The following is a 12,076-nucleotide window of genomic DNA, read 5'->3' as shown; positions in this document are numbered from 1 at the left end:
CTGAGTTTGTATGTCACTTTGTATTTGTTGAGCGACATTTCTGATGAACTCTTGTTGAGAGACTTATAGTGTGAGAGTGTGAGATATATACACTTTGTAAACACTTTGTCTGTGAATATAGGAAAATTTATTCTCTTCGAATCACGTAAATCTGTCTTTTTGTTTAATTTCTGTTCATGGGTGTGTGAGATCTTGTTTCCAGTAGTACAAAACGTGATATTTTTGAAAATTTCAAGGGAATCCAATAATCCCCTTTTTTATATTTTATTTTATATTTATCTCTCTTTTTTGGTTTTCCTTCCCCTTTTTCAAACTCACTTTATTGGAAACTCGATTGCCTAAAGAATCACGGTGCGGGCGTGCCATTTCGCTAAATGATTCCTCCTTTTATGTTTCTTAGGTTAACTTGTAATTTAAGTATTTCTACATATATCTATTTTGTTTATTCATTTTCTATAAACTTAAAAACAAATTCTTTGTTATAAATTTATATGTTCAAATTTGTATTTAAAGTTTGAATCAAGAGTTGGAGTTATGTCGCCAACTATTTAATCTCATAATACTAATAATAATAATAATAATAATAATAATAATAATTAAAATTAGAGTTATAAAAAATTGAAGTGTTTTTTTTAATAAAAAATTGAAGTGTTGGAGTTATAAAAAATTTGTGCAATCTAATTATTATGTTTCTATGTTCATAGAATTAATCATAGGAATCTTGTATATATTATTTTAACAGGTTATTAATTATTGAAGTGTTTTTTTTAATTAATTTTAGTTAGTTAATCAAGTTCAATTATTAATTAATTAATTTTGGTTGATGTTTTGAATTAATTTGGACTAAAAGCCCCTTAATATTACTTGCTAGCACTCGTGAAGTCTTTTTTAAGGCAAAACTAGCGAACACAGGCTGTGGGGGCATCAGACGATGCAAGTTTAAGGTGAGGACACGATAAATTTGATGATACAAAAGTTCGTGATAGATTACTCGAGAGGCATGATTTAGAAAGACATCCTAGAGAAATTAGGAGGCATGAAAAAAAAATGAATAAAAGGCGAGAGGACAGTAAAGAGATTGAGAAGATACGATACGATACGATGACGATCGTGAGCCAAAGTCAAGGCATGATCAATAGAAGCAACCAAGACGAAAGTGAGAACGAAGAGGAGGGATTGAAATGACACGACGATGATGAGACGAAGTTAGAAGACGATAGATAAAAGACTTGGAAGGAACCATGCTGATGAACTCTCATAGCATTCAAGAAGAGGCTATATATATATTAGAAGGGAATAAGACAGATAAAAAAGACATGGGGATGAAGAGTTTCAGCCAAAGTTGAAGGAAGATGACAATAGAAGGGAAGAGATATATCAGCAAGACATCGATCAGAATCTTATAGGAGGGAAAATCAAGACAAGAACAGAATTCTCGATATTCTCATGGTAGAGTTCCTTCATCACATTCTTATAGAGAAAGAAATGAAGATCGTCGTAGATATAATGAATGAGGAAGCAATAGATCATCATTTAGTTTTATGTCAGTTTAAATTGTTGAAACTCAGTGACTAACTTATATTTTCATGACAGTAAATGGAAAAATGTCAATGTCATTTCAATGAATCTTCATTCCCAAATGGGACCTAAACAAAATTGATTTGGTTGGGCTGAATTAAAAATAAGAAATAAAATAAAATAAAAAANATAGGTTAGGGTTTCGATACCTTGGTTTTAGCCTGAAGTTGATTCCATTTGTCCAGTTTTCACGATCAACTGTGCAAAATTCAAGGCTAAATCTGGTTTCTTGATTGCATCCTCCACATGTTATGTTTACTGTAATAATCAATTTCGAGTGGCAACGCAATTCATCGTTTCACCGACTTCCAGGCGGAATTCTCGACGTGCTGCTAGGAAATGATAATTACGGGGGAGCCGTAGCAGATTTTTTGTGTTGTAAAGTAATTCGTAAACTGTAGTGTGCCCTAGCGTACAGTTTCGCCGAGGATACCAAATGATTTCTCGATCGATCCTGGAACTCCATGCGAGCGTGCCGTAACTGTAAGGAAAATCGAATCAATTCACAACTTTCTCCAGACTCATACAGGTTGATCTGGAAGAAACAGTTCGGAAAAAAACAACTTGATAAATTGAAACCGTAAGAGAAGAAGAGTGATCTCAGAACAAAAGCTATTAATCAGTATACTAAACCGGAATCTGAACACTCCGGTAGGCACGCAATTTTCCATTCTACATTGGCGATCAAATACACAAGAAAAACCGAGCAATAAGGATTATGCCTGACAGAAAGTTCGGAAACAAAGAGAAAACGAAGTAGAGGAGATTCATTTCGATTCACATCACCGCCATAATTTTAACAACCAGAGATATGGAAACAGAATTCGATAATACCAAACCGACGAAAGGTAGTCATCTCGCGATCATCCGAGACCAAATCTCGCATCGTTTCTGTACATAAAGAGAGTGAAAGACGAAGAAAAGTCTTAAACGTCGAAATCATCGCCTGTTATCGTAATCAACGACTTCAGATTCGGTAACCGATCGCGAATTCTGAACTATCGAGCGGCCGATCGAATTAATCCACTCCTCCTTTTCGCGCTCCGACTTGGCGATAAAATACATGGTATCTTGACCAGTGGTAGAGAGCTCGAAGGCGCAAGGCTTATGGAGGACATCCTCAGCGCCCTTGACAGTGAGGCAGGTATTGACAGGGATCACACCGCGTGGAATGGAAGCGCGAGTAACAACAGAGTCCTTAAACCATAAGAGTTTACCTTGTTTCAGAACGAACCAACGGCGACGCCAGGTTTTGAAGTATTCACCCTGCTTGTTGAGCCAGCCGGCGCGTTCGGGACTGTTCCAGAATTCGACGCCCTTGTAATCCTCTGGACTTGGATCTTGGCCGGTTGCCGATCGCCACAGGCTCTCCATTCCAGCGTAGCAGAGAAGCGGAGAGAAACAGAGAGATGTTTGTCTTGATTTTGGTGTGTGCGCGAACGGGACATTACAAATTGGAGACTCTTGCTTCTATTTATATATATACGTGCGTGTATATATATATATTTATTTTTCGATTTCCACGAATTAATTGTGGAATTAGCTGCCAGCGTTGACTTGTTGACTGAACTAAAACGAAGTCGTTTTAGTCGACTCCCAAACCAAATAAAGCTGTATTGGCTGATTTGGAAAATTTATTATATTCTTTTAATAATCAGTAACGTCAAAAATAAATAAATAATATATTCATTGTCATTAAAACAAAAATAGAAAACGTAAGGGAAAATAAATAAATAAATAAATAAACCCATCTTTGATAACAGTTTTTTTTTTTTTTTTTGCAAAATTTTGTGTTTTTATAAAATAACCAAAATTTATGGAAATATTTGATATTATTTAAAATTCAATAGCTCAAAATTGATCGCTTAGATAAATAAAAATTAATTTTATGTTAAAAATTAAATTTTATATAAGTTAGAATAAAAATCAATTTTATGTTAAAATTTTATACAAGTTAGAGATTGATTAAACACATAATTGAGAGCCAAGTAACTTTTTAGAACACTAAATTTAAGATTAGAGAAAGTCGTTTGAGCTCGTTTGATATATATATATATATATTTTTAAAATTTAATCCTAGCTTTTCACTCGTCCTTAACCCGCCTCGTTGAATAAACATCATCATACATTTACATGATTATAATTTTAATAACTTTACACTACGATTAACGTTTATAATTGAACAAGCCAGATATGGTATCCATGTTGAAAGGAAGTATGGTTAATTTTTTAGCTTTTTGGTTAATTCAGCAACATACTTACCTTGGTAAAAGGCTTGCTCGAGCTCGAGCTCCGTGGGCTGTCGGGTTCCATCGGCTGCAAAAGTTCCAGCGCCATAGGGAGAGCCACCCTTCACTTCATTCATCACCATCATCCCACTCCCAAATGTGTATCCAAGAGGCACAAATATCATCCCATGATGTGCTAGTTGTGTTATCGCGGTCAATCTATGCATCATCGTAACAATGATCAGTGAAGGAGTAAGAAATTTATATAAGAAAAGGGTAAATATGAAACATAAGATCAAGAATTGAGTAGACATTTTTAAAATCTAGAAACTTGTTAGATTACCGAACTTAAAAGGTGCTCCAAAATATAGAGCCAAAAGTGGGACTTATATCAGTTTAGTACTCTCCATTCTCGCTTTCTTCAATAGTAAGAGAAGGACGACTTACACCCTCCGGGGACAGGAAGCCTCTGAACCTTTATAACAGCGGATTCCTTTTTTTTCTTATTCTTCCGCCGCTTCTATAGTTGTGATTGCGCTTGAACTAATAGAAATAGAAGCAGGGGCCTATCGCTTTCTTCTCTCTCATTTGAGGGCACATGAAAGTGGATAAGTCAGACAAATCCGAAATGGAAATGAAGTTTATCCTTCCAAAAAGTTTATCCCAATCTTCTCATATCTTTTGACAAACAAACAGGGTTGCCACCACTAGCAAATATTGTCCTCTTTGAGTTTTCCCTTTCGAATTTTCCCTCAAGGTTTTTAAAACGGGCCTATTAAGGAGAGGTTTCCACACCCTTGTAAAGAATGCTTCGTTCTCCTCCGCAACCGATGTGGGATCTCACAAACAAAGACTTCAGTTACTAGCTGTTCTAAACCAGAATTCATTTGGGAATGAAGCTAATGGACAAATGAGCTAAACTGAGAGCCAAAACTTGAATCAGCACTAAGATCAGCAGGACTACTTTTTGTGAAACTACGTTTGAACGATTATTTTTTGAGTTATTTGTTCATGAACAATGATTTCATGTAAATGTAAAGAATATGCTGAAAAGCTAAGGAGAAAGAGGTCTCTTACGCTGTAAGCTCCTGGCCTCCACCATGGAAACCAGTACTCCAGAAAATTCCAGCAGGTTTACCAGCAAGTGCTTGGGACTGCCATATCTCACCTGTTGCATCAAAGAATGCCTTGAATTGAGCAGCCATGACACCGAATCGAGATGGAAATCCGAAGAGAAACCCATCTGCCTCCAGCAATTGTTCCGGCTTGATCTCTTGCACATCAACTTCTTTTGGAGGAGCTTTTATCTTGTTCAGTACCACATCGGACAACGTCTCGGGCACCTTCTCCGAACCAGGCAGTCACATTAGGCAAAGCTTATTGCCAATCAAAAACATTATAAATAAATTGTGCGAAAATAATCACAATTTTCAGAAATTTTAGTGTATAAATTTAGTGATTATCAAACGAAGTCTAAATAATTATCGAACGGCCATTCATTTTCAACATTTAGTTATATACAAAACTCAAAATTTGAAAACTGTATAGAATAAGCATTTGATTTTACCTACAAACACTACATTCAAAATTCATCCCAAAAATACCTGCCACAGAGTGGCTTCTACACCTTGAACTGAATTAGCTCCCTGTTGAATTCTCCTCGCCATGGTTCCAACATGGCCATGTAAGGAATAGTACCTGTAAATCTTTTACATATCAGCAGCAAATCAAAGTGAAATTTGAATTATAGCGTGAGGTTGAATTCAATGAAAACAAAAAGCAGGAATCCGCACAACAAGGATGATTCGGACAATTCAAGTAAAAGAGTAAGAAATGGAAAAGATACAGGGAGGAAGAAACTTACACAACATATATTTTCGTGGTCGACATAGCTATCTTGAATTCAAATCAGCTTCCTGACTGATAAAATTACAAATTCAAGTTACTTTTCGGGGAAAACAAGGAGAATCTGAAGGCAAAAGCAGTATAACCATATCGAATCATCCAACAGCAACTCAATCTTTCACAACATATACCATTCAATATGAGAAGAATTCGAGTCAAAAGAAAGTTTTAGATAGGGTTTTCTAAATTTTTTCATCAAAATTTCATGTTAATTTGAGATCAATGACGATTTTGATAATGCCCTCACACTCTCTCTGAACTTCTTCATTCATTCCCCCCTAAAAGAAACCACGATTCACAAGAATCAGAAAACAATCAAATAGCAGAATGATCAAGACGAATCAATTCATTCATCGAGTTAATCAGACAAAACCTATAACGCAAGGATCAAAATACAAACACATACAACAGCAATCGCTTCGCCATTCTTACGAAGAACATTGCCCAATCCTGAAGCATCCGTGAAATCCGTAAAAATCGAAAGGACGAAGAAGAAGAAGAGATAACCTTTACTGTACAGGCGATCAACTTGGAAGGCGCACAAGCTTCATCAAGCCGATAATGGATGAGTGAAGAATAAGCCCACGGAAAGCGTACAGACAAAACGGCGTTTCCAAGTGCATTTTTTATAATTAAAAATTAAAAATTAAACCGCGCTTCTCATCCAAAATTTTTGTAGGTTAAATTAATAAAATTATCGCTTAAATTTATGTTTATCTCAAAAATATTTTTAAAATTTTTAAAAATGTTAAAAAAAAAGAAAAAACAAATGATCATAGAAAGATAAACAGAAAACANTCTTTATTTTTTAAAATATTTCCTTTTAAAATTTGTGTAAATACCTTTAAAATTCTTAAAAACTTAAAAAAAAAAAAAACTACTAAAAAAAATTTAACGATGTTATTTTAAAATTTGTATTTTTTATTTTATTTGATGGTATTAATGATATTTTTTTTAATTTTTTAAAGTCGAAGATTAATATTGAAATTTTTAAATATATATATATATATATATATATATATATATATATATTTTTTTTTTTTTTNTGTTTTTATTAAATGAGCTATATGAATTTGTTTAATTTATTATATAAAATCTCCAAGAGAATATATCCCACGTAACCAAAATTGGTTAGGTTCTAATGCTTGTTTATTCCACCATTTAAAATTGCAATACTTAAATAAATATTTCAAAAATTAATATTTTAATAAAACGATAATGATATTTTTTAAACTTATTAAATGAATTTGAAATCTCCCAGAATCTTATTTGGTTGTACAGACATGCTTAAATATTCACATTAAATAATGGTATTTTTAAATAAATTAAATTGAGCATTATTTAATGTTCACATTAAATAATATACAATCCACTAATAAAAAAAAAAAAAATTAGAGACCTGAGGACTTATTTTTAGAATTTGGATAAAAAAAATTAATAAATTATTGAGAAAACAAACACAATTTAAGAAATCTAAAAATAAAAAGCTAAATGGTTATTTATTATTAATTCAACTGAGAAGATCTCTATATAAGAACAGAACCGAAATTAGGAACTTGAAATTTTTATGGAAAACAAAAAGCTTACGATCATTCTCCAATGAACGATGATTCTGCAAGGTCAATTGCACGAGCAAGGGCAGCGGCTTTGTTCTCACACTCCCTTTGTTCGTCTGCAGGGTCGCTGTCCGCCACAATCCCGGCACCCGCCTGGAGGTGAGCCACCCATTCCATACGACGGTTCGCATCCTTGTACGAGTAAATGGTGTCGTAACGCGTATTAGTGGGGAAGACTATAGTCCTTAGAGCAAGGGCTACATCCATGTCTCCTGAAAACGAAATGCCACCGAACCCGCCACTGTATGGCCCGCGCCTGGTAACCTCCAGCTGATCGATTAACTCCATTGCTTTCACCTGTGCATTGCAATGGTATCGATCACTAAAAGCCTCGAGGAAGTCTAGAAACACGTAGATGACTGCTCGTGAAATGAGCTTTGTCGAAAGAAAAGCCGAAATCGTGTTGAGAAATGGATTGTGGTTAAACTAAACTAAACCATGCAATCACCATCGTTCAAAGACTGCAATTCTAAGACTTTGGCAAGTAAAAACGTTACCTTTGGTGCTCCACTAACTGTCCCTACAGGCAATGCAGCACGCAAGACATCCCAACTGTTTAAATCATCAAGTAACTCACCTGTGACCTGGGGAAGAGAATGGCGTAATTATTTAGCTAAACGACATCGACTCTGTAAAAAACGCTAGAAAGACGGCGTAAATAAACCTTTGGGTGACAAGGTTATTCATTGACAGTGAAAAAATGGATAACATAATACTCGTTCATAAGCTTTTTGGTCGGGTATATACTTACAGTCGAACTGATGTGCATGACATGGGAATACCTCTCGATATTCATTAGCTTTTTAACTTTCACGGAACCAAATTTCGATACCTGCACGTGTAGTTCAGGTGAGATTGGCCGCTAAATATCCAGTTTAGAAAATTTTAGGTGCTAAAATCTGATGCAAATGCAAAGGATATATATTTACAACAGAGCAGAAAGGCAACAAAATGCGAATAAACAAAAGATCTGGAGAAAGAATACACCAGAATAGAGCTAGATTGGAGGTTTCATCACAGTAGTTCTGTTACTATAGTTGGTAGCAGCCATAAAAATGGCTGGTTTGCTCCTTGGCTATCATTTCGAGTACCAAACAAACTTTATTGTAATATCAAACGTCCAATCAAAAGAATATATTAGAGAAAACGTCCTAAATCAAAATTTTGAGAGGTAAAACCCAAGATAGGAGACTCTGTTTTAATCATACAACTACAAGGAATCTTATTGTTGAATGTGAAAACAGCAAAAGCTTTAAAGATGACTTTAAGAAACATCCATCATAAAGGAACTTTTTAAAATAATCAGAAAGCATTAACCTAAGATCGCATACAAAAACAATCAAGAAATATGAGAAACTAGACCATGATGATCAAACAGAAATTACCTTCCCAACATCATTTCTTCCCAAGTCAACCAGCATTATATGCTCAGCACACTGCTTTGCATCATCCAAGAGCTCCTTCTCCAACATTAGATCCTCCTTTTCTGTTTTCCCTCTTCTAATGGTTCCAGCCAGGGGTCGATTAGTTACCTTCCTCTGTAAACGTTAACAGAAACACACCCATACTTGATGAATACCCAGTAGTCTAGAAAGGAAGGTAGAAACTAGAAGATGGGGCATTGAAACTGTGAACGTGGAAATTTTGTTAGGAGTAAGATGACATAAGTACACATCTGCGTGATGGGTACAAGCCTGACTAACTAATAGCGGGCTAACTTACTGATATAAACAAAAATGACAATCACTAAAAGAAAACGGGGAAATAGTAAAATAACAGAATAAAACGGCCCTAGTCGACTACCTTCTTCACACGTGTAAGAATTTCTGGACTCGAAGCAACTAGGATGCAGCCTCTAGCCTGAAGGGATGTATACAATTAATAAAGCACTTGGACTAACAAAGGATGAAACAGCTAGTAATTTAACACACAATGACAACAGTAAAGCACGCAACCTGCAGATAAGTCATGTAAGGGCTAGGATTGACAATGCGCAGAGCTCGGTAAACTTCAAATGGATCTGCAAATGTTCGGCGCTCAAAACGCTGGCTTAACACAATCTGGAAGATATCCCCAGCCAGGATGTGCTCCTTAGCCTGCAAAACTGCCTCTTTGTATTCTAAGTTTGTCATACTTGACATCTTCAGTTTTGGACCAAAAAGATGAGTTGACAATTTTATTGATCCTGCGGGAAGCTTTGGTCTGAAATCAATGGTGTTAAACAATCTGAGAGACAACTCGGGGGTGGGAGCAACCATATTTGAAACACCTACCCTGAAACAGATGATCACTTACGGAATTATGTCATGTACTCTGGAGAGCAACTTTTCCAACCGAGCAGTTCCATCCTCATATGCCTCTTGAACTGAAGAATATTGATCCAAGTGCACCCAATGAATCACATAAGCTTGCTGCAATAAAATTCAATGAATGAAAGTAAGTGGCAATTTACAAAAGAAAAGTTGAACGCATTCAAATCACTATGAACCACAAAACCAGTTTACCAATGTGTACATACCATTTCTGTCCAAAAGGTTTAATAAATAACTAATCATAACGAAGAAAATTTTATAGAGGCAATACGGAGCAAGATATCGAGATCAACATTTGGAAAAATTAAAAGGACTACTTCATTCTCTCTATTTAATCACTGACGATGAAATATCAACTTAGCTGAGTCATTCTTCAAACAATAGTAAAACAGTGATATAACTAAGAAGATTACGACAAGAAGTCTGAGAACAAGAATGTATGTACATTGGATGAATCTACCTTATTCACATGATCAAACACAAGAACATCATCATAAAGTCCTAGATGTAGATCAGGAAGGTTTCTGTCATCTGTTGGTGCACTAGAGAATGACAATTTCTTCTTTTCTACATAGCGGACAGTATCATACGAAAAGTAACCAACCCATCCTCCTGGCAAGACATTAATTTTGAAGAATTAGGGATTTTGAAGGCTGGTTGGAGTGGCCTGGTTGATTTGAAGACAATTAAGTAACAGTAAGGCAAACAAAATAAACTTAAAACAGGAACTGAATCATATCCAATAATAAAATCAAATCATGTAACATCCAAAAAGCAGTCTAATGGAGACTTCAAATCCTCTAACGAAGTGGGACCTCAAGTCATTTAAACTTCATGGTATCGTTACAGATGCTCCCTAATACATACCTACACCCACCAACCCACACATATTTTTTGAATGAATCCTCGATGGATTCCTTCTTCTAAATATGAACAGTAACATTGATTGTTAAATTTTATCAAAACAAAGATTTATGTTGGAATAGATGCATGGAAACACAAAGTAAATTATATTATCAACATAATAAGTCAATAAGTACCACAAAAAGCATCTGGAAGTTCATCAATTAGTTGAGGTTTCCATTTCTCCATGATACTTCGAGGCACTGCCATAGGATCCTCAACAATCTTCTCTGTCCTTTTCCCTTCTTCATGATTCAAAATCGTAACAACATTTTCTTTAGCCAAAATTTCCATTGAGGGCTGAGCACCAACCACACTATATCTCCCCTAACGTAATAGCATATCAGAAAAATCTTCTAATCAGCAGCCTACATACTACGATTGGCAGTTTATAAAGCAGGGAAAAAAATGAAAGTTTTGAACTACTTACCACGTTTGAAACCTGGAGGCCAGGTTCAACGGATTCAAACAAAAAACTAGGGGCATCTCTATCATCTTCCTTAACCAAACATCGGTAAGCAAGCACTGGCGTAAGGTGATCAGAGAATATGCACCGGTGAAGCGGGATCAAATTCCCCTTCTTTGAAAGTTCAACAAACGTTTCTGGACTATCAACTGGATAAACATCAGTCGTGCAACAACCAAAATTATAGAGGACAGAATGAGAAAATTTTGGCACACGCGTAACTTCATCTTTTATCAATTTATTTCAGAGATTGAGATCCCTCAAGGACAAACATGCTTCTAAGACGTTCCGTAAATGTATACATATCAAAATGCACTCAGAGGGAAATAAGGTTTCCTTCGATCCAACTTTCTAATCTAAGCATCCAATTGCAGGCAAAAAATAAAACAATTCCATTACATTCCCCAATCACTATCAATTGTAAACTGATCAATTTTCTAGTCTAAGCATCCAATTGCAGGCAAAAATAAAAAATAAGACAATTCCATTCCATTCCCCCATGATTATCAATTGTAAACTGAGTTTCCTCTCTCAATCATCTTTTCTTATACTAGAATTATACCGAGTGATGCAGCTGAGCATTTGATTGCACGGCCGACAGGTAATCGAGAGGTCGATCCGAAACTAGACAACTTAGAATCATAGTTGGTGGAGAATTTCGGCGGTAGCCGGAGTGTTACAGGCAACTGATTCCATGTAGCGGCTAGGGTTTTCATAATTATAAAAAATTCGAAATGCAGGAGGAAGACGCAACACAGATTAGGAAGAATAAGAAATAAATAAATGCCCTTAATTAATAGCCGTTAGACCTGTCGATAATGACCGTTGATATAGTTTAAAATTCTCTCTCTACATCCAACGGCGTAAATTGATCCTTCGCTTTCTTTTTTTTTTTCTTTTTTTTTTTAATAGAAAAAATAGTTTTTCGTTCAAATTCAATAAATAAATTAATAAATATTTTTTTTGCCTTTAAAACGTGCGTTTTAATTGTGGTCATGACATTTTGGGAATTTATGGGGAATGGATTTTTTTTTTTTTTTTTTTTTTTAACGTGAAAAACATTATTTT

The 12,076-nt window shown here is 35.2% G+C and overlaps 3 protein-coding genes across 7 annotated transcripts; all 3 read right to left on the bottom strand.

Annotated features, from left to right (window-relative positions):
- Positions 1-1,708: 1,708 nt before the first annotated feature.
- LOC111794494 (probable NAD(P)H dehydrogenase (quinone) FQR1-like 3) lies at positions 1,709-6,322 on the bottom strand. 3 transcript variants are annotated; one of them, XM_023676533.1, is made up of 6 exons: positions 6,219-6,322; positions 5,671-5,726; positions 5,411-5,504; positions 4,884-5,149; positions 3,841-4,025; positions 1,709-2,059 (listed from the first exon to the last, which is right to left on the bottom strand). In XM_023676533.1, exons 2-6 carry the CDS (start codon positions 5,694-5,696, stop codon positions 1,986-1,988), a joined length of 645 nt encoding a protein of 214 aa, XP_023532301.1. In that variant the 5' UTR covers positions 5,697-5,726; positions 6,219-6,322; the 3' UTR covers positions 1,709-1,985. The 3 variants fall into 3 exon arrangements, with proteins under 3 accessions (XP_023532301.1, XP_023532303.1, XP_023532302.1); XM_023676535.1 differs by lacking the exon at positions 1,709-2,059 and adding an exon at positions 3,120-3,198; XM_023676534.1 differs by lacking the exon at positions 1,709-2,059 and having other exon boundaries at positions 3,608-4,025.
- Positions 2,174-3,032, bottom strand: LOC111794512 (pleckstrin homology domain-containing protein 1-like). The gene has a single exon (XM_023676554.1). The coding sequence runs from the start codon at positions 2,950-2,952 to the stop codon at positions 2,518-2,520; it is 435 nt and encodes a 144-aa protein (XP_023532322.1). The 5' UTR covers positions 2,953-3,032; the 3' UTR covers positions 2,174-2,517.
- Positions 6,323-7,187: 865 nt separating the features above from the next.
- LOC111794422 (anthranilate synthase alpha subunit 2, chloroplastic-like) lies at positions 7,188-11,760 on the bottom strand. 3 transcript variants are annotated; one of them, XM_023676429.1, is made up of 11 exons: positions 11,571-11,760; positions 10,973-11,157; positions 10,680-10,869; positions 10,100-10,251; positions 9,623-9,738; positions 9,283-9,529; positions 9,131-9,187; positions 8,713-8,865; positions 8,079-8,159; positions 7,825-7,911; positions 7,188-7,624 (listed from the first exon to the last, which is right to left on the bottom strand). In XM_023676429.1, exons 1-11 carry the CDS (start codon positions 11,722-11,724, stop codon positions 7,301-7,303), a joined length of 1,746 nt encoding a protein of 581 aa, XP_023532197.1. In that variant the 5' UTR covers positions 11,725-11,760; the 3' UTR covers positions 7,188-7,300. The 3 variants fall into 3 exon arrangements, with proteins under 3 accessions (XP_023532197.1, XP_023532198.1, XP_023532199.1); XM_023676430.1 differs by having other exon boundaries at positions 10,973-11,145; XM_023676431.1 differs by lacking the exon at positions 11,571-11,760 and having other exon boundaries at positions 10,680-10,858; positions 10,973-11,057.
- Between the last annotated feature and the right edge of the window lie 316 nt (positions 11,761-12,076).

The sequence above is a fragment of the Cucurbita pepo genome, chromosome LG05 (assembly GCF_002806865.2).
Source record: "Cucurbita pepo subsp. pepo cultivar mu-cu-16 chromosome LG05, ASM280686v2, whole genome shotgun sequence".
Taxonomy (NCBI): domain Eukaryota; kingdom Viridiplantae; phylum Streptophyta; class Magnoliopsida; order Cucurbitales; family Cucurbitaceae; genus Cucurbita; species Cucurbita pepo.
This window is presented reverse-complemented; position numbering and strand designations above follow the sequence as displayed.

What these genes read in the sequence shown, in the direction of transcription:
- LOC111794512 (XM_023676554.1), bottom strand. Translation starts at nt 2,952, where the DNA reads ATGGAGAGCCTGTGGCGATCGGCAACCGGCCAAGATCCAAGTCCAGAG.
- LOC111794494 (XM_023676533.1), bottom strand. Translation starts at nt 5,696, where the DNA reads ATGTCGACCACGAAAATATATGTTGT. An exon ending in TAGAAGCCACTCTGTGGCAG is followed by an intron (nt 5,150 to 5,410) that starts GTATTTTTGGGA and finishes GGTTCGGAGAAG; the next exon opens with GTGCCCGAGACGTTGTCCGA. An exon ending in CGAGCAAGCCTTTTACCAAG is followed by an intron (nt 2,060 to 3,840) that starts GTAAGTATGTTG and finishes TTTTCCTTACAG; the next exon opens with TTACGGCACGCTCGCATGGA.
- LOC111794422 (XM_023676429.1), bottom strand. Translation starts at nt 11,724, where the DNA reads ATGAAAACCCTAGCCGCTACATGGAATCAGTTGCCTGTAACACTCCGG. An exon ending in GCCTCCAGGTTTCAAACGTG is followed by an intron (nt 10,870 to 10,972) that starts GTAAGTAGTTCA and finishes CTATTACGTTAG; the next exon opens with GGGAGATATAGTGTGGTTGG. An exon ending in AGAGTACATGACATAATTCC is followed by an intron (nt 9,530 to 9,622) that starts GTAAGTGATCAT and finishes CATTGATTTCAG; the next exon opens with ACCAAAGCTTCCCGCAGGAT.